General features: G+C 50.1%; 8 protein-coding genes across 8 annotated transcripts; 3 read left to right on the forward strand and 5 right to left on the reverse strand.

Moving 5' to 3' along the window:
• Positions 1-849: 849 nt before the first annotated feature.
• Asppvi_006738 (homeobox domain-containing protein) lies at positions 850-2,779 on the reverse strand (the record flags this gene model as incomplete). The annotated part of the gene is made up of 3 exons (XM_043302636.1): positions 850-2,322; positions 2,390-2,501; positions 2,601-2,779. 3 exons carry the CDS (start codon positions 2,777-2,779, stop codon positions 850-852), a joined length of 1,764 nt encoding a protein of 587 aa, XP_043158571.1.
• Positions 2,780-4,593: 1,814 nt separating this feature from the next.
• Positions 4,594-6,520, forward strand: Asppvi_006739 (sugar porter family MFS transporter; the record flags this gene model as incomplete). Its single annotated transcript, XM_043302637.1, has 7 exons — positions 4,594-4,654; positions 4,798-4,914; positions 4,974-5,253; positions 5,306-5,626; positions 5,702-6,061; positions 6,116-6,276; positions 6,345-6,520. The coding sequence occupies 7 exons, from the start codon at positions 4,594-4,596 to the stop codon at positions 6,518-6,520; spliced, it is 1,476 nt and encodes a 491-aa protein (XP_043158572.1).
• Positions 6,521-6,774: 254 nt separating this feature from the next.
• Positions 6,775-7,546, reverse strand: Asppvi_006740 (HD domain-containing protein; the record flags this gene model as incomplete). The annotated part of the gene is made up of 3 exons (XM_043302638.1): positions 6,775-7,033; positions 7,122-7,341; positions 7,408-7,546. 3 exons carry the CDS (start codon positions 7,544-7,546, stop codon positions 6,775-6,777), a joined length of 618 nt encoding a protein of 205 aa, XP_043158573.1.
• A 322-nt stretch (positions 7,547-7,868) lies between these two features.
• Positions 7,869-8,871, reverse strand: Asppvi_006741 (phytanoyl-CoA dioxygenase family protein; the record flags this gene model as incomplete). Its single annotated transcript, XM_043302639.1, has 4 exons — positions 7,869-8,128; positions 8,181-8,399; positions 8,456-8,630; positions 8,698-8,871. 4 exons carry the CDS (start codon positions 8,869-8,871, stop codon positions 7,869-7,871), a joined length of 828 nt encoding a protein of 275 aa, XP_043158574.1.
• Positions 8,872-9,618: 747 nt separating this feature from the next.
• On the forward strand, positions 9,619-11,509 carry Asppvi_006742 (uncharacterized protein; the record flags this gene model as incomplete). The annotated part of the gene is made up of 8 exons (XM_043302640.1): positions 9,619-9,805; positions 9,869-9,899; positions 9,971-10,165; positions 10,220-10,385; positions 10,435-10,536; positions 10,599-10,728; positions 10,778-10,890; positions 10,958-11,509. The coding sequence occupies 8 exons, from the start codon at positions 9,619-9,621 to the stop codon at positions 11,507-11,509; spliced, it is 1,476 nt and encodes a 491-aa protein (XP_043158575.1).
• Positions 11,510-11,945: 436 nt separating this feature from the next.
• On the forward strand, positions 11,946-14,173 carry Asppvi_006743 (putative C6 transcription factor; the record flags this gene model as incomplete). The annotated part of the gene is made up of 5 exons (XM_043302641.1): positions 11,946-12,010; positions 12,217-12,944; positions 12,994-13,417; positions 13,466-13,757; positions 13,814-14,173. The coding sequence occupies 5 exons, from the start codon at positions 11,946-11,948 to the stop codon at positions 14,171-14,173; spliced, it is 1,869 nt and encodes a 622-aa protein (XP_043158576.1).
• Positions 14,174-14,327: 154 nt separating this feature from the next.
• Asppvi_006744 (putative RING finger domain protein) lies at positions 14,328-14,928 on the reverse strand (the record flags this gene model as incomplete). The annotated part of the gene is made up of 3 exons (XM_043302642.1): positions 14,328-14,511; positions 14,578-14,757; positions 14,822-14,928. 3 exons carry the CDS (start codon positions 14,926-14,928, stop codon positions 14,328-14,330), a joined length of 471 nt encoding a protein of 156 aa, XP_043158577.1.
• Positions 14,929-16,262: 1,334 nt separating this feature from the next.
• optC (small oligopeptide transporter, OPT family) lies at positions 16,263-18,947 on the reverse strand (the record flags this gene model as incomplete). The annotated part of the gene is made up of 8 exons (XM_043302643.1): positions 16,263-16,595; positions 16,645-16,830; positions 16,882-17,013; positions 17,065-17,403; positions 17,450-17,691; positions 17,740-18,531; positions 18,585-18,727; positions 18,802-18,947. The coding sequence occupies 8 exons, from the start codon at positions 18,945-18,947 to the stop codon at positions 16,263-16,265; spliced, it is 2,313 nt and encodes a 770-aa protein (XP_043158578.1).
• Between the last annotated feature and the right edge of the window lie 499 nt (positions 18,948-19,446).

Consider the following 19,446-nt stretch of genomic DNA (forward strand, 5'->3'; position numbering starts at 1 on the left):
TGCACGCGCTCAGACCGAAATCGAAGAACACAACGTAAGCAGTATGAAACAAGAAAAGCAGCGAATGACACTCTCAATCATCCAAAAGAGTTCAACTGATCAGTATTGGAAACATAAACGCTGTTGTATGGGCTAGGACAGTTCACAAGCTCACTCAAAAGCGGAGACACCATGTCCTGAAGAATACGAGCATAAATCAAAGCACGAATCATACAAACTTACCTCTAGAATATATAACACCTACTTGTCCAGATCCTCGAGCCTTTTGCCTTAGAAAGCTCAGGAATGAAGACAACTTGCTGATATATCAAAGTGAGACGGAGCTAGGTAAACGAAACACAAACGCTTTGATGCATTCCTTATCAGTCAGCCGGCGGACCACGTGCGTCCATCCTGCATTCTTCTTGCCGCCAGGAGTTGTCAATTTCAACCTCCCCTCAGCATTCAACATAGATCGGAATAATTTACTAGTCTACGGATTGGTGTTCTATTGAAGTATTTATATTCGTTCTCGTCGCCTGATTAGTGAGACAACTTGTCTGACATCAATATGGCCTGGCTATCTTATGACAAGGGTTTCATCATCATCGTGGTCAACACAAACAAGTGGCCACAGCCTCCAAGGGGCAAGGTGTATGTTCCGTACAACCGAGGCTTATGTCCGCAAAGCAAAGAAAGTTCAATCATTACAAGATGAGCCTCGCTCCCCCATCATACATGGAACCACTCCTAGCTTGCTTGCGACATCCAACATGAGCAGAAAGGAACGTCAAGAAGTATAGGACAAAAGAAAAGGAACAAAGGAAATCAATGGTATCATAGAGACAATGTCAAGGAGGGATATGAAGTCTACCTCCAAGCGCCTTGGCTCAAGGATAATAGACCTTGAACACAGTCAAGGTCTTCTTCTTGGCTTGCAACTCCTCCGCCTGCCATGAAAGCTGAAACACCCGCATCAAGCTCTGGCATGGACTTGATGCTTTTGCGATGCGATGGTTGAGGAATTCGGGAACGTCTGCCTGGACCCCTGTTTATCCTGCCATCTCGTCCATTGGCTTCTTTGAGCACCGGGCGCTGAGACTGATGATGGGAGGCGGCTCGCCGCCGAACATGTGAGACTCGGGTCCCAGGAATCCAGTTCTCTTTGTCCGAGTCGCCGCATTCGATATCCAAATCATCCTTGTCTTTCATGGTATCACGGAGTTTGGAAATCTTATATGTGCCCGATGGTGTTCTGTTGAGATTGCCATGACCAGACTCAAGTCGGCCTAGAGAGGAGACTGTACGCGAGAGTTTCCGTCGCTTGTCACCAGCATGCTGTGGAATCGGAGTGTTGAGGTAATCGTTGGTGGTCGAAGTTGACAGATTAGTGTGTCTTGCTGATAAGCTTCGGGTCAATGAACGCTGACCAGGGGCAGGCATGAGGTTAGGGGAGGCAGAGTTAGGAGCACTCTGAGAGCTGACTGGAGTTGACAAAGCGCTTCTTGCGTCAGTGTCGAAAAATGATTCCCAGTTCCGAGGGTCTCGAGATCTCCCGAAGGCTTTCTCCTTCTCTATGGTGCCAGCCCGAGGTGTGCCAAGGACCACTGCACTACTGCTTCTACGCAACCCTGTGAATCGGGAGCTCCTTGTGGAAAACATGGAAATGCGGCCTTTGGACGGGGATGGCTCATCTTCTGTACGGATGACAGCTTTGCCATCCGAAGACATGGCGATCCGGAGAGAGTTGCGCCCTTTCGGGGGAGAGGGTGTCAACTCGCCTTCTCTTCGTACCATTGCCTCTCCGTCAAAGGACAGTGACAGACGTAGGGATGGTGGCGACTTCAGAACCTGTAGGCCGCTAGGAGTTTGCTGCTGCTGCTGAAGTGTCGTTGGGACATCTCCGCGTATGTCTGAAATGGAACGCTTTCTCTTGGCAGAGAGCTGCGTGTCATCAAGTGGCGTGTCGTTATCTTGCTGAGTCGACGTTGTGTCCGGAATGGTCCTATGGAGCTCTTGACTGTTTTCGCTTGACTGCGACGACAGGCTTGTCTGCGAGCTCAAACTGAGCTGTGCCGTATCGTCCTTGTCTCCACTTTCTACTGACTCATAGGAAGACTGCGGCACGCCATCTTCCAAAGGCAGCTCTGCAAAATCTCTGTCTTGTTCCCGTCCATCGTACTGTTCTCCCCCACTCGATGATCCTGGCTCCGCAGAGGGGTTGTCATCGCTTGTAGTTTGTCTTAGAGGGCTAGACACCTCCGATCGAGGTGCGAGAAGTTCGTGTGGCTGGAGGGGTTTAGACTTTCGCCGGTCATTCTGACGACGATTTTGGAACCAGATCTGGAGCGTTGCATGATCAGAACTGAAAGTGTACGCCGACGCGTCGTGCTTGTTCTCGAGACCATACCTGCACTTCCTTCTCTCCCAACGAGACGCGACTCACAATGCTAGCGCGCGCTGTCTTGTCTGGTTTGGGATTGCGTTGATATTCGGCTTCGAGAATCGCGTGGTCCTCGGGACTATACGGCAACAATTGGACAGCAATTAGCGGAGATGACTCGAGCAGAGCCAGTCAATGGCATTTGACGACTTCGGATTCGAATTGAGCTCATGTATACCTTGTCCGACGGCGCTTCTGACGAGCGAGCAGCTTGTTGTCGACTCGCGGGGGAAGGTTCTGGGTGAGGGTCTTCTGGGAGTGCACGAGGAAGGCATAGTTCAAAGTAGAAGATTCAGGAGTCTGTACGGTTGGCGGGGAGGAGGAACATGCCGCAGCAGAACGCTCAGGATCCGACATGTTCTCAACACAGCAACCGGTGGATAGGATTCAAGATCGGTGTGGCATGGGGAATTGGAAGCCAATATAAGAGCAGTAACGGAAAAGAGAGCCGTAAAATACAAAGGATCAGAACATTGATATGGAGGAGAATTGGAAATTGGATGAGAGATCCGGAGTGGACTAGATCTCTTAGTGGTGCGGTGGGAAAAAAGCGCTCCATCTAATCGCGTCGCGATGTGGACGCGGACTGCACAGCGTGGAGGCGTTGTAGTACGGCCGTAAACTAGTCCCAAGGTACCTTACTATACGCCCGCTTGGTACTCCGGCCGATCCAGCCCGCCCGCACGAGGTGCGTTTTGGCATCGACAGATTCCAAAGGTCCTGATTTGGGCCCAATTGATCCTTGGTTGTCAACATGAAGAATGCGCAGGCTGATAAGGTATTGAACCTCTAGTTCTATACACAAGCCTATTGCATCAGTGAGGGGTTATCCATCACAGCCTTACAGTTGACAGATTGTTACGTGTGAGATTTCCACTCGTCCAGTTGCTTGATGAGCTGACGTATTGCCTACGGACTCTGCATTACAGTATCAACGTCGGGTGCATAAGACATTGAGGTAGTGGGATCACGACGTTGTCTTATTACACTGCGTAGAAGACCGAGGAAAGGACACCACAGTAAGGAGTGGTATGCTACCAATTGGACCCGATGGGCTTCAGCTTTTATGAATGGGCATTGCCTAGAAGCGCATTCAAATGGGTGACCAGCTGATCTAGTGCTCATTTTTTCTTACTGCCGTGGCATTTCCATTGACGAGGCTTTCCGTCACAAGTTACGCCAGGTGGAAAGCTGAGCGTGTTTGGCGCGGAAAGTCGGCCAACGCGCTCGACGCGTTGTCACGTGCATACTCGGGCAGCTCTAGTCACGTGATATGCATGACTGAAAGGGCCCTGGACCACATGACTTGGCCTTGTTTGGTGCTCAGCTCTTACCTAGTAAGACCTAGTTTCTAGATTGTCTATCAGAGAGGAACCGGGAACCTGAACCACTCTGGTTAGGGGATGGCGGCGGTTAAATGATTTTCAAAATCCGTCTACGTACTATACTAACCGAAGCCTCTCCTTGCTCTTTCACAACTAGAATTTCGGCTTGATCAGCCGCTGAGCGGATCTCTCTGCTTTCTCCGTAGCCAGGGAGTACAGAATCGAATCAACTGGATGAGCATTGTCCAAGTAGGACCAAAGCCAAAACTAGGTCATGCCGCCGGTGTCGGCTGTAAAGTGATAATGGCAAACGCCAGCCTTGAGAACATGTGGTTGCTTGGCTTGGTCGATGATAGTCTGGACGGAGAAATCTCCTTGATATACCTGGCTTGGGCATGGTTGTTCGATCAATAGGAACACGGGAGGATAAATGTCAGATGTTAGTCTCACTTTTATTTATTGCACCAATCACACCACATCATTCTTCCCAGCCGCAAGAGTGTCTGAGCAGCAAGCGAATGCCTCGAGTGGACTGTCCGGCTGAATTGTCGGTTGCTGAGAGTCTTAGCTTGGATCTTTAACCCACAATCCCCGGATCTGGAGGTTCTCTCCCCGCTTGCCCTTCGCCGCGCTCTCAAGTTGGCATGGATCGCTTCGATGGCCTCTCGCTATTTTCGTTGGTGCCAGCGACACAAGCCTTTTCACTATTCGATGGCTCGTTGCAAATGGCTGAAGCTAAATCTTATATAGAGATGGCTTGCTCCCCTGATGGCCAGCCGGTTTTGCTCCCCAGGTTCACTCCGCTTCTTGCTGGTCCGTAGTATTGCTGTCTTTGAGTGTAGCAAAATGGGCCGCCTTTTCACCATCAGCCTGGCTGCTTTTGCAGCTACTGGATCGTTTCTCTTTGGTAGGTTCAGCAAAGATACTTTTCGACCGCTTTTTTGTGTGAATTGTGGAGTTCGAGACGCCTTTGTCTCCTTCGCAGTTGCAAAATCACACATTTTTACATCCACTCTATCCGAGATTTCTGGCTAAGTCGCTTATTAAAAGGATACGATGCCGGTGTGATGACCGATGTTATCGCGAGTCCTAATTTCCTCGCCTTCTTCAACACCACCCCGACCTCCAACATTATCGGTGCCATTAACAGTACATTCAATGGAGGCGGTAGGTCTTCCCTTTCCCTGCTGCAGTTCTGCTCACTCACCGACGGATGACTGCGATAGCCGCCATTGGAGCCCTTCAGGGAGGTCTGACGATGGATCGGTTCGGGCGTAAATTCACCATCCAGATGGGTGCTCTTATCTGTCTCGTCGGTGCTATTCTTCAGGCTTCGGCAAGGAACCTGGCCATGATTCTCGTCGGCCGTATCCTGGCAGGATGGGCTGTCGGTCTCATGTCCATGTCCGTTCCCGTCTACCAGGCCGAGTGTGCCCATCCTCGCTCTCGTGGGTTGATTGTTGGACTGGCGCAACAGATGATTGGTGTTGGTTTCATCGTCAGCACGTACGTGATGGTCTGCCCGTTGTGATATCGAGGGTTTGCTGACATGTGCTAGATGGGTGGGTTACGGATCACTTCACGCAAAAGACACGAGTTCGTTCCAATGGCGATTCCCCTTGGCATTTCAGGCCGTCCCTGCTCTGCTTCTCGTTGCCGGCATGCTGTTCATGCCAGAGTCCCCTCGATACTTGGTCGAGACCGAGAAGTACGACGAGGCGATGAAGATTTTGAAGAAATTGCACTACGACGGTACCAATGAGGAGTGGATTCAGAACGAATACAACGAGATCAAGGCGACTATTGATGCTGAGAAGGCTGTTACGGTGCCTGGCTGGCTCATCATGTTTCAAGTCCCTCAATGGCGGACCAGGTTAATGTACGCCCTCCCCACGGCCGCCACCCGGCCGTCAACCCTCCTGATATTACCGCCGTCGCTAACTATATCATATAGGCATGGTGTCGCCGTGCAGGTCTTCACTCAATTTACCGGTGTCAACGTGATCGGCTACTATCAAACAATTATGTATAACGCTCTCGGTATCACGGGGAGCAGAGCCACGCTAGCTGCCGGTATTTACAACTGCGTAGGTCCTCTCGCGAACTTGTTCTTCATCGTCTTCATTCTGGACAGAGTAGGACGGCGCAAGCCCATGATGTTTGGCGCTATCGGAATTTCCATTGCCTTGATCTGTGAAGCCGCATTGAATTCGCAGAATGAGGATGGTACCCGCCATGGCTACAGTATCGGTGGTGTTGCATTCCTCTTCTGCGTGACTATAATCTTTTCCCTGTCCTTTGGCCCTTGCAGTTGGTAAGTATCCTCGTCGCTTTACTTTCGACGACGCTAGCTGATTTTGCAATCAAGGGTCTACATGTCCGAGGTCATGCCTATGCAGATTCGTGGTAAAGGAAACGCCTTTGCGACGGGTATCGGTAACTGGGCTGTGGCTACTCTCTGGGCCCAGGTCTCTCCCATTGCTCTGGGCAAGCTTGGATGGAAGTTCTACTTTGTCTTCGTAGCATGGAGTAAGTTTACTACTCTATCCAAACAAAGGTGTTATCGTCTTGGGAGGGACTAATTGTATCTTGTCTAGACATCTGCATTACGCTGCCGGTCATCTACTTCTTCTTCAAGGAAACCAAGCAGAAGTCTCTGGAAGAGATTGATTTGCTCTTCGGCGGCCGCGCCCTGGGCACTCTACCCGAGAATGTAGCCGAGAAGGCTGAGGAAACTGGTATCTCTGTGACGAACGTGGAGCACCGTGTTTGAGGTTGCGTTGGAAGTTTTACATGAACGCGTCATGCTGTCTATGCCATTTGTATGAACGAATTACCACAAGCCTTATGCTTTGAGCAACGACATGCATGATCATGAGCATTCTCCATCTTTCCTCCGTAGTCATATACTCGACCAACGGAGCAGGTGGCGATCCAAGACTACAAAAAGCTGCAATACCACCAAGACATCCCTAATCATGACCATGTTCGGTATTCGCTTCACAAATCATCCATCTACATGTACAGCTAGTCACCTCCTGCCACCCTCTCCAAATGCCCCACAATCATCCCCAGATACTCCCCCGCGCGCGGCGTCAAACCCTCAATCCCCGGAACCTTAGCCTCATCATCCCAAAGCCTCAACTTGACCATCTCCTCGCGCAGCGGATCCGCCTCAAACGCTGCCAGCTCCGCCCCGCTAAACGGACCCCCCTGGAACTCCAGCGACTTCTTCGACGCAGCCGACAGCGAATCGTAGTACGCGCCATCCACAGCCGTGAGATATCTGCGACTGTCATGTCAGTGTCCTGCAATTACGGCTACTAGATCTGCAATGGCAACGGCAATGGCAAGACAACTGCTTGCCTACGCACCGTTTCGCGGGGACATGGCTCCGGACTAATCTGCAGACTGTGTCGCTGAAACCCAACGCGCGGAGGTACTCGGCGCCAAGGGTCTCGTGGCCGATGCGGCCGACGGACTGGTTGTTGTTTGCCGTCTGCATGCGGAGTTGGATCTCACGCGTGGAATCGAGGGGGACGATTTGGCCGATGTCGTGGAGGAGTGCGGCGAGGATGAGTTCGTCGGTTGCTCCTTTTCATTTTTTTGGGTGTCAGGTTGACCTGGGGATTAGCGATGGGCGCTGGGTGAACTACTAACCTGCTTTCTTTGCTTGGTGGGCGGCTTGGAGAGAGTGCTCGAGCTGGCTGATGGATTCGCCTATATAATCCCCTTGGCCGTGCTTTTCAAGGCAGGCGATGAGGTTGTTGGCTTTTTGGAGGGGCGTTGATGGGGCCATTTTGTTGGCTTGGGTGTAGGGGAGGAGGGTGCGATGCTGCTGCGGGTAGAAAAGGGTGACCCGCCACGAGCTGGGGATGCAGCTACTTATATGGTTGACCTCGCTGCCCACGTGTGATCTTTGCGTCTATGCTACTTTTTCTGGCTGGCCGGTTTAGACTGTGTACGTTCCTCGAATGCTACTTAGGTGCGTTATCGGGTTTGGTGATATATCTGTGCTGTCCGTGTCTATTGCAGGCTATCCTCTTACTGTGCTTGGGCAGGTCCGTATGTTGACTGTCTAAGTCATCATCAAGAGGACCATTTGTCTCATATTTACAGAACTATATAACAACCGCTCCACGACCGTCGACAGTCAGCATCGGCGAACCGAATGCATAACGCGCTCTACCCTCCTCATACGACTCGCCCTCTTTCCGCATGTGCGTAGCGGGCCACAGCTTCTTGCGATCTTCGTAGTACTGATCATGAAGATCACCTTCAGCTTTACGGTTGAAAGTAGCATAAATGGCTCTTCGGTCTTTCGTGCTTCTGTTCGCGCCGCTTCGGTGGGCGAGGTAGGACCCGAAGATGAGGATGTCGCCTATTTGTGCTCTAGTAAGCAGTTGATATCCGAATCCGTGGAATTACCTTACCAGGTTTGAGATTACATGATGTCCACTCGTGGCTCTCAACCCACGATTGCTCAATGCAACGATCACGACCTAGCGGAATGTCCATGAGGTGACTGCCGTCAACCACTTCCAGGCCGCCATTTTCAGCATTCATTTCGTCAACAGCTGCAAGAACCGTCAGGTGCTTGATGTCCTTGACGTGAGTGTATGCGTTGGCATCGATGTGAGGGTCAAACCCGCCTGACAGCAGTATTAATGATTGTCTAGTTTAGATTGCAACGTTTGGAGGAGCATACCGCTTCCTGCAAGCTTGTAATTGATCTTTTCTTTAAAGAGAAGCATTTCCTCCGTGGCCAGCTGCTCGAGCACGCTCAACACTCGTTGGCCTCGCAGGAAGCTACCGAATCCCGCATGGCTGTTGGCGAAGTTTTCCGTACGACAGAGGACTTTCTGTCCATACGCATTCACTTCCTGTCCTTTATGTCAGTTTCCTGCTGTCTCCTTTAGTGGGCCAGTGTCGACTCTAGAACTGTCTCACTTCATAGGGCATCCACGGCACTTCAGGAGTGCGAGGCAGGTCGTGAACCTCCTGGGACCATTGCTGGAGAAGCTGGACCTCGGCCTCGTTGAGGAAGCCCTCAATAAGCAGATAACCTTTTTCTTTGTAGAATTGAATCTGCTCCTCCTTCAATGAATAGTAGTAGTTGTCCATCTCGAATCTCCTCATACCGCAGTGTCTCAAAGGGAGAAACAATCCAATCACCAACCCCCTGGGAGCCATTGACTAAAATAAATACCTCACTCGTGTCTAGACAAAATCTCTCCCTCGGTAAACTCATCAGGCCTTGTAGCTCTTAGCGATTGCTCCCCAAAGTGGGGAATCTGTTGCGCCATACGAGGATGTATGCCAGGAGGATCCCCTCGGAAAAGTGATGAATGTAACATAGTAGTTGGCAAACTCTAGAAACTGCACACGCTCCATCTAAGCGAGATATACAACGTTACAGGGGTTCCTGGATCGGGGCCAATCTCTCAGCCACTGACATTGTGAGTTGATGCCCATGTGTCAATGACGATAGGGGTCTAAGGTAGCCCCCACCATCTGGTAGCCGGCACTAGGCAATGGGCACGTCCGCTTAGTTTGCGCTTGACTTAGAAGCGGGTTGCACATGAAAGTGTAAAGTCCAAGCCGATAATGTTACCAGGTCGCATGCTGTGAGCTCGACATTGTGAGTTGCGACAACCCTGCACGCGTGGCAGCTCTGAAGACAATTATTGGACATTCATCGTGAGATCAGGTATGGCAATTCAAACGAGAGCTTCCATACAGAATATGTACATATTCTAGACATGTATAAAACCAAGCTCACTTAATAAAAACATCTCTCATTTCACTTGCGATCTTTTGCGCTCTGTTAGATTCGAATTCGGCCCGTTCCCAGTCAGCTCGTCCGCAGCGATGGATTCAGACGGGACAATGGAAGACGGACAGATCAGCATGAAGTTCAAATCGACAGTTGAAGATAATGATAAAACTCCAAAGCAACATGAGTCTGAGGTTATTCCAGGAAGCAAGCAGGGAGGTGTCGTGAACGTCATTGTGTCAGGTTTAGCCCTGTTCAGTGATGGGTACAACGCACAGATTAGTATGTACTTCTGTATCTGTTTGCGCATCCATCAACAGTCGCTGACATTCATTGAATCTATAGTTGGCTACATGGAGCCATTGTTCTCCGTTTTGTGAGCACATCCAGGACCATCCATGACTCTCAGGAGCTTGCATTACTGACTGCTCTTCCGAAATTGATCAGATACAAGGACGGCATGTCCAGCATGATCAAGACTCGGCTCTCCAATTCCTATCTTATCGGAGAGATCTTCGGAATGCTCTTCTTCGGTGTCCTCACCGACCGAGTAGGTCGAACGACTGGTATAGTCGCAGCCACTGTCCTTCTTGTCCTCGGAATTGTCTTGGCTGCAGCCGCTCATGGGACATCGGAATTGGGGTACAACCCTCACAACTCCAGGAGCCACTAGACAAGCGACTGACATAAATATAGAATGTTTTGGATGATGATTGTCGCCCGCGGCATCGCCGGTGTTGGCGCCGGCGGTGAGTATCCTGTCTGCGGCGCGAGCGCGACTGAAGCAGCAGACGAGACCGCTGATTTGAGGCGAAAGAGGGGCTTCTTGGTCGCGATAACCACTGACTTCGCTATTGACCTGGTTTGTACAGACTAAGTTGAGCCATGCACGTGGAGCTGACTGCATTCAGGGTTTTGTGGCTGCAGGAATTGTATCTCTCATTGTTCTTGCTTGCTTCCAACAAGAGGTCAAAGGCGGCGTATGGCGGGTTTCCTTCATCATCGGTGTTGTGGTGAGCAATTATCCCAGAAAAAAAGCGTTCTAGGCTGCCTGGCTGCTGACAACAAGCAATAGCTTCCCATTCTCATTTTCTTCCTCCGAATCCGCATGGCCAATTCGACACAATACCGGAAGCACGCCATCAAATCGAAGTATCCATATATGCTTGTCTTGAAGAGGTACTGGAAACCTATGCTGGGCACTTGTAAGCATACCATTCAAAGGCAGCCATGTCGACGTAACTGACTTCTCAGCTCTTGCATGGTTCTGTTATGACTTCATTTCATACCCTTTTGGCATCTTTTCATCCACAATCATCTCTCAACTCGGGCCTGATAACACCACAGTTCAGAACATTGGTTTCGGAGTAAGTACATCCACTGCCAGTTATACTTGACCACGACCTGGATTAACGTTCTATGCCTGTGCTGCAGACGGTAGTCAATTGCTTTTACCTCCCAGGTTGCATAGTGGGTGGGCTGCTGATGGATCGGATCGGACGTAAGCAAAACATGACCCTTGGATTCATGCTCTGCGCTATTTGGGGATTCATCTTGGGAGGAGCACTCCGCCCTATCCAGTCTGTGTTCCCCTTATTCGTTGTGATGTATGGCATTTTCAACGCCTTTCAAGAGATGGGCCCTGGCGTATCGACCTTCCTCTGCGCCTCGGAGTCTTTCCCAACCCCGCTTCGAGGTCACTTCATGGGATTGGCAGCAGCTGTGGGCAAAGCTGGCGCTGCCATTGGGACAGAAGTATTCACTCCGATCCAGAACTCTTTCGATTCCACCTTCAAAGGTCAGCAGGCGGTGTTTTTGATTGGTTCTGGGTTCGCTGTGCTTGGAGGTCTTTGTTCGTGGTTCCTAATCCCGGACATGTCCCGTGAGCTGGAGACCGAAGATGCTCGGTTCAAGGCTTATCTGGAAGAAAATGGGTACGATATCAGCCACTACGGGGAGGCGTTATTGGTGGAGCGAAGAAATTGAGATCCGGTTTGTGTCAACTTGTGCTGGACGAGCTCACATATCAAGGCGAATTGTTGATATTGGCGCAATCTCGTAAAATATCCTCCGCTGGTAAATTTAGTATAACCGATCAACGACTTAGGCTTCATGGGTATTGTTCTCGGAGTGAGTTCGTCTCGAGTAGGTAGTAGGATTTGTTGATAGAGATCTATATCTTCGACCACGCTAACCGCATTGAGCTAGAGGGCCTGAGGCCCACTTTTGCTGACATGACACCGTTTCACTCACACCATAATCCTTTCAGATGCATATTCAATCAACTATCGAAACTTAGCCCTAAACTTGAAAATGTTGTAATGATTTCATGGGCACCAGACTTTCTTCGCGGAAGATACTTTCAAGCTGCAGAGGATGGTCGAAATCACAGGACAAACCCGATCGCCGGCAGTCCGTCGCAATGGAACGCTCCAGTCCTGCGAACCCTGTCGCAAAGCGAAATTGCGCTGTGATCATGGGAGACCGGTGTGTGGCCGCTGTACGGCAAAGAACATCACTAGCCGATGCTTCTATCATCCTGCCCCAATGACAAAGCGAACATTCGCTGGTCGAGCCAGCCCCATCGAAGCATCAAGGAGATTGACGAGCCAGCCAAGTTCAAAGTCAGAACCCGTTCATGTGATCCCGGCTGATGACGGTGCGCATTCATGGTAGAGACTGACTGTTCGTAGTGCCTCAAGTCCTGGCTCAAATCGTGAACATAGTCGGTTCCGTACGACGCTGGAGCCGCCATCGGCTCTTCCTGGATACCTTGGGTCGACCAGCTATTCAGCTGTTCTTACCGAGCATCGGAGTGACATCCCATTTGAAGTAGACAACAGTTCTGCGGCTGCAGTGTCCACTCGCTCTGTTGATTCGGATCGATTGCAAATGGGCTCGGAGGTGCTCAAATTGCTGTACGATCTTCCGGTCTGCGATATCATGATTCGCAAGTACCATGCTCGGACAGTGATTACCATCGTGCCGAAGATCGTTATTTATTCGATCGTTGAGTCTATCCGAAGGATATTTGACAGTTTAGACGCAAATGACTTCGAATCTCAGTTTCAAGATTTGGTCAATCAGATTTTTCAAAATACTTCTCGCCCGCTGACTGTTCATKGTTCGATGACTGTGGAGCAGTACTTATCTTCATTTACTGGGAGGAACTCCCGATGGGAAGCTCTGGGGAATATCTTTGCGATTACCGGAATAGCGTTGATGTCCACGCCTGACAGCGATCCTGATTTCACTCAAGCAGCGCCTGATAGCGAGGCCAAAGATCGACTACGCGCTCAGATTGTTGAGGCCAGTGGCATCTGCCTCAGTTTCTGCGATCAGGCATCGTCGGTGAATGAACTCCTGGGCTTCTACCAGTACAACGACGTTATGTTAAGGACACAGCAATACGGAGACTCCAGTATGACTATCCACTACGAACAGTTGATGTTTTGTTGATCGTTATGTAGGTTATCAAGCTTGGCGTCGGCTGGGTGATTTGTCCGCCACCATTTACGCTGCCGGTCTTCATCAAGAGAGCACTCAGACTGATGACTGCCCGTGGTTCCTACGTCAATGGAGAAGAGTCTGCTTTGCTTCGGCATTCTACGCGGACAAGTCGCTTGCTACATTCGTGGGCCGGCCGCCCCTCATCAATTACCGATACTGCACGTTGACTCCTCCGATGGATATCAGTCATGAAATACTACTTGCGGGCGGCAACACTCTGACGCAAGCAATATCGGATCTGGACAAGGCGGGATGGCATGTTTATGGGACCACCCACCCCGTTACACTAATTCGCCTTCGATTCCTGCTCGCCATCTTCCGGGAAGAGGCGCTTGAACTAGCGCTCGGGACTGGTGATCAGGATGATCTCGTGGAGAAATCAAAGTAAGACCCCGAAGCCAAACAATCTACCACTGCTGAGACATTCCGTAGTCGCCTGGTTGAGAAAGCACAGAATACATGGGACACAGCTCCTGCCTATCTGCGCTACGATATTCGTGCGGACGTGGAGGATAATGATCTCTATTGTTCGTCATTTGCGTTACTTCATACCTATCTCGACTACTTGTACACCGTCTTTCTGGTTCAGAGGACGCTTGTCAAACGCACCAACACCGGTCAAGCGGCACTTTTCGAAACATCCAGACAGGTACTGTCAAACATCATCAGAATCAACGCGGAGAGAGATTCACTGATGGACATGACCCGGCATTACTCATGGATCGTATGAACATGCTCTGCGCGGTTTGTTCGTGGCTTCAAAAGACTGACACGGTACAGATTCTCTATTACGGTCTCCCCAGCGCCAGCGTCTTGACACTCGAGCTCCTCCGACAGAGCCGGGAAGTCGGACCCCATGCCATCGTTTTACCGCGGGCCGAACTCATCCGGAACCTAAGCGTCTTTCTCTCATGCCTGTCCTGGGTAGCGCGCCCCGGGCATGGGAATTACCAGACATGCAAGGAGGTTGAGAAGAAACTGTCGCATATACTCGATCAGATTCTCGACCCACAGCCTGTGCAAGCCGAAGTCTTCAACGATGCGACCTCGGGCCTGTACAACGTCTTGGACTGGTATAATCCCAACACCTGGGATTTCAATTTCGAGTATCTACCATCGAGAGATGGGTTTCCCGTCTGATCGGTGTTGGTTCATTTGTGAGGTATTGCATTGGTCATAACATCATAAGACAGAGTCGTAAGACTTTGGTAAGCATTACGCGTCCAGCGCGGGTTCGGTGCTGCAACAAAAAGCAGAAATCCATGATGGCCGACCGTCATATCACGCGACTCCGTCATACCATCCATACAAAGTCGTGGCTGGGCCGCGACTCCTGAACAAAATATGCGCGATGACAGAGCGGACAGTTGAAGTGGTCCTGCAGGTACCACTTATCCAGACATTCCTTGTGAAAGACGTGCAGACATTTGAGTTCTCGGATTTCCTGGGAGCGTAGGACGGATTCAAGACAGACGACGCTGAATGAAGATGAATGTTAGCTGGGGATGAGCTTCGCGATCGCTCCAGCTGGAAAGCCCACGTACCAGATAAACTGCCCATCCGCCCCTTCGGAGGGCAAAAGAGGACCTTTTGATTTGGACCACCATTCTTCCAGCGTTCGAATCGGCGAGACCGCGTCCAATCTGCGCAACTTATCGCTGTGGTCTTTTTTGTTTTTCTTCTTGGGGGGCGTTCGCTCGCGGCGGTTGATGAAGATGGTCAATCTGTTAAATTAGCTACGTTGCTTGCATAGCGCAGCCTGGTAGATAGTGATGGGAGAAGACTCACAGCAGACACATGATGATCAATGAGACGACTCCCAATCCTATACCAAGCACGATGACCATGTGATGATTTTTACTGTTCATTTCACCGTCGCTTGACGACAGCCCCATGGTCCGTTCCAGACTCGTCGATGGTCTGCGCTTTCGGCTGGGAACAACGGATTGGCCGCTTGTGTACCGTAGAAACCGGAGTACAGACAGTAACTAAGGTACTAGCTAGTGACGATGGATGGATTGAGAATGCGACCGACCGCCGATCAGGACGATGACAAAAGATACGGAATGAAAATGAAATCAGAGAGAGGGGAAATATTTAATCATGTTGCAGTTGCGCCAGAACGAGCTCTTTATCATCCGCTCGACAATCGCGTCTTGTCGTCTGGTTGCCGGCCGTCACCTCACTCATGGCGGGGTTTGCTCCAGCATTTAAAGTTGGCGCGCACCTTAATCAGACCATTTACAGTGATTTGCAGGATTACCACACACTAGCCATCCAATCCTTTCTCGACAGAGTATCTGTCTAMAATTATCTACGGCGATCGCAAATGCAAATCTGCAAGGTGAGATGAAACAGCACAAGTATGCGCCTAATTCGCCTACCTATTCTACCTGTATTCTTGGTATGATCCACGACCATATGTGGTGGAACTAAATTCCAAGGCATTTGTTACGGAGTAATGCGTGCTCCGTAAGTACTGTACCTTCACATTCCAACGGGGGCCCAGAACACAGCCATTCAGCCCCGGCTCCGACAACACATCCTGGTAGACATGCCACGGGGCGGTAGGGCAAGCTGACTGGGCCTGGGAAGCTCGGGCGTTGACTAGTCTGAGACTCTGAGCCCCAGCTCCGGATTTAGCTTCCTTGGCGGTTGGACAAGGGATCTGCGTTTGGCCCGTCTAGAGTCTTGTGAACAGTGATATTACCCATTTTGCAATCTCACTATCTACGTAGACAGTTACGTGGAAGTTGGCTGCCAATAGTGAGATATTAATACTGTTAGTCGCTCAGCTTTCTTCTATTCTTACCGCATAGTTTGCAGCTGCCGCATGCAAGTACGTACTCCGTGAATAGAGAGAATCATGCCATGTCATACCACTCAGCCACTGTCGTTCTGGAGTGGAGTGGCATATTTCCTTTATCGTCTGCCTCTTACCTAGCGATAATCAGAAATTATATCTGACTTTGAGCATGACGTGTTCCATAATCTGCAGGAATGCCATCAATGAATTAGTTAGATCTCCTGAGAGGTATCCAGATGATAATTACCCCAGGTGAAGTGGGGATGTTAGGCTCTCCACCTCCGCACGTACTGACATCACACCTATTTTGGCAGCAGACTGCAGACAGACAGCAAAAGCACTGAGCGCGTAGATTACTAGGCAGAGATTTCTGCAAAAGTGCTCTAATAATAACGAACATTTATCTGACGCTCTTCACGAGCCTTAATTCCAACTCCGCGGTCCAAAGGTTTGTCCGCGCCCCACCGTTCGCAACGGCAGTCCCATCCCATCGGCGGTTTTCGCGGTGATTTCGTTCCCAAACCACTTAAGCTGAACACCGGGGTACACCAAACAGAAAAAGATGAGAAAGTTGCCGACTGCCAGCGCCGCATCGAGTCCAGCTGACAGGATGTAATTGTACTTCATCCACCATGGTCGGTATCTGCGCTTGAGATGGCCGTTGAAATAGAGCCCCACAATACCCCAGGCCATGTAGTTTGCCGCCGTGGCCGGTGGTATCGATGCGGTGGATGCGAAGATTGCGGGTAGGTGGATCTAGGTTGATGGTCAGCATCTCAAACACTATTGTATGCGGTGCAGGTACCTTTTTCAGCATTGCTCTAGGGAAGCGTCTGTCCAGAAAATACAGTACGATTGGGGACATGGCTCCGATGAGGAAGAACCATAACATAGATCGGTACATCGAGCCCTCTGAGAAGAGCCTTTTCGGGCCGATGAGGCCCCAAAAGGTGGCATTTGTGGCATAGCCTGCAGCAAGCGGGCAGAGGAACTGCCTTGTCTCAGTTTAACAATTCCAGCCTTGAGGATCTCCTGAACTTACATTGTTACTTGCTTGGGGAGTGCAGATGTCTTCGATGTTGCCCATAGCCCAGACGTTGACTGCAGTCTGTGTCAGCCACGAAACGATGATGCCGGTGCACTGTGCGGCGAAAGTGACGCGAGGAGGGATTTTCTGGATCCGTTAGAAAACACCTTGTTCTTGCTTTCAAGCAAGAAGGCTCACCATGTAGTGGGCAAGCTTCATGACCGAGATATATCCGAGCCCTTGAGATGATGAAACCAAAGTAAAGATCTTGAAGACCACATTGTTCATCATCTTGCCTGGCCAGATGTATCCAGCTACGAATGCCGATATCACGGCAGTTGAAAGCTTGATATTGCAGTAGGCCATCATGATGCCCGTCGGCAACAATAGTACTACGTGAAGCGCTACGGCCAGGATCAGACCATACCAGGGGAGTCCGGTATCATAGACATAGAGAAAAGCGATGCTGATGCTGAATATGGCCAGAAAGGTGCAGCCATACCACCACGTTGGGACTTGCTTGTACTTCTTCATCAACTGCTTTTGTCAGTGGCTATCTCTCACTGGGGATAGTGGCGCTTACCCGGGCGTGAATGTCTGGTCTCTCTTCACCAGACAACTTTCCGATGGTGGCAAGAAGATCATACCAAACCTCACGGCGGTGGTAGAGCGCGGTATGCACTATGATTGAAGCCACAGCGGCAAATCCCAACCCATATGAAAGAACAGACGTTGTTGATAGAAACACCGGAGAATATTCATGATACGCAGTTTGATTTAGTGAGTAATCTGGATTCATCACTCTACTGGTGTTGTATGGTTTGCCTTGAATGTGTTAGGAAGCCTCTAAGAGGCGTGTCAGGAATAACTCACCTGTATTATCGAAGGTCTTCGACGAAGAAAATGGCATATACATTCCCTGCCAAACATTGCTCCAGTGCAATGCCGGAGACACGACCCAAAGGAAAAAGATACTTCCACAAAACACGTTCGTCAACGCCCATGTGGGCACAAGGAGCGGTGATCCTAGATAGCCAGTGATTTGATTCCAGTCCAAGGTCATGGGGAGAAGATCCATTCCAGAAACGGCTCCAAAGACCTGGTTGACAGTGACATTGTTGGGAACAATCCACGTTATCCACGCAAATGTTGTGAGGCCTGTGAATAAGAACCCAGGAAGAAACTGATACAGCGCCCCACATAGGATGACCACAGCAAAGAGCTTCATGCGACTGATTTTCCATCCATTAGCTTCCTCGTTCTGTGCGTTCCGTTGATGCATAGTATACAGCATGGAGCAAGTCGGAAGCACCCCCGGCCAGACGCAGGCTGCTGGCTCAACGAGGAATTTGTGAAACAATCCTGCAATGCCAAAGCTCAACGCCTGAGTCGTGAGAAGAAACATAAACCTGTATCCGAGGGAAATAGGAATGTGAAGGAACTTTTCAAAGGCGACGTAGACATCCGTTGCGAGAGACCCGTTGTCAAAGGCAGTCACCAAGGACGCCATTATGGCCACGATACAGTGCTCTTTTTGATTGAAGCGTCCAGGGTTGAGAGTGATTGTCCAACCCAGTATTTTCCATCTTCTTTCTGGCAAAACAGCTTCCATCAACCTTCCGCAGGGGAAGGTCACTAGGATGGCTAGGTATGCGGAAAGGAAAACTACAAGGCAAATTAGTCCTTCTGCTACTAATAGTTTGAGCCAGAGCACTCACGTGGTGGAGAATGAAGTTGAAAGAACTGGTTCAATGCTGTCAGGATCACAGTTCCAACTATCCCCAGGAACCAGGCGCGGAAGGTATTGACTGGGATGTCCTCATCGTCTGCAGGAACACTCGCTCGTACCTCTGGAGACACACTTCTCAGGTCAGTACAGCTCGTAAATATCTCGTAAGGTAGTTAATACTCTAATAAGGGAAAGACAGGGCGTACACATCGTCATCATTATCATCACCTATTTCAAGCTGTGTCTCCTGCGTATAGATCTGTGGCTCGGGTGCTTCGGCTCTTTCATTATTTGTTGATTCTTTCGATGACTGACAGATACTGATATCCACTGACTCCCTCTTAGACTCCATAGTCGAAGCTGAGTAAGTTTCTCAGTCGCTGACGGTGTTCGCAATGTCTGATTGAATCAAGAACTGTAGAGACAACAAAACGCTCCATCAAGCGGAGGGATCATCGCAAGGGAAGTTGGCGAGGAACAAGTGGAGCATTCGATAACTCGAGGAGAATATCTAGCGATGAGGAGACGGCAAAGGCGATAAACAGCTGAGGCTAGGCCTTCACTTAATGCCTGAGTAACCTCACAAAAGAGTTGGTTGGTCAGACTTTGTTCAATCAAGGAAGATCTGACGCGCAAGATATTTTTGGTTTGCGTTAGTTAATTGTGGAGAGTAGATCTTCAGCTTAGGTTTCATGGATGACATTCTTCTGGTGCGATTGTGTTTCAGGGAAGCAAGGAACATGATTATGAGCTTAACCACGCTCAATACCCTTTAGGAGGCTAGTCGTCACGGCCTGGGTTAGAGTTATCAATTGCTTCAATTATCCGTGCTCAATGAGCGACAGCATCCC

Source organism: Aspergillus pseudoviridinutans (assembly GCF_018340605.1).
Source record: "Aspergillus pseudoviridinutans IFM 55266 DNA, scaffold_4, whole genome shotgun sequence".
Taxonomy (NCBI): domain Eukaryota; kingdom Fungi; phylum Ascomycota; class Eurotiomycetes; order Eurotiales; family Aspergillaceae; genus Aspergillus; species Aspergillus pseudoviridinutans.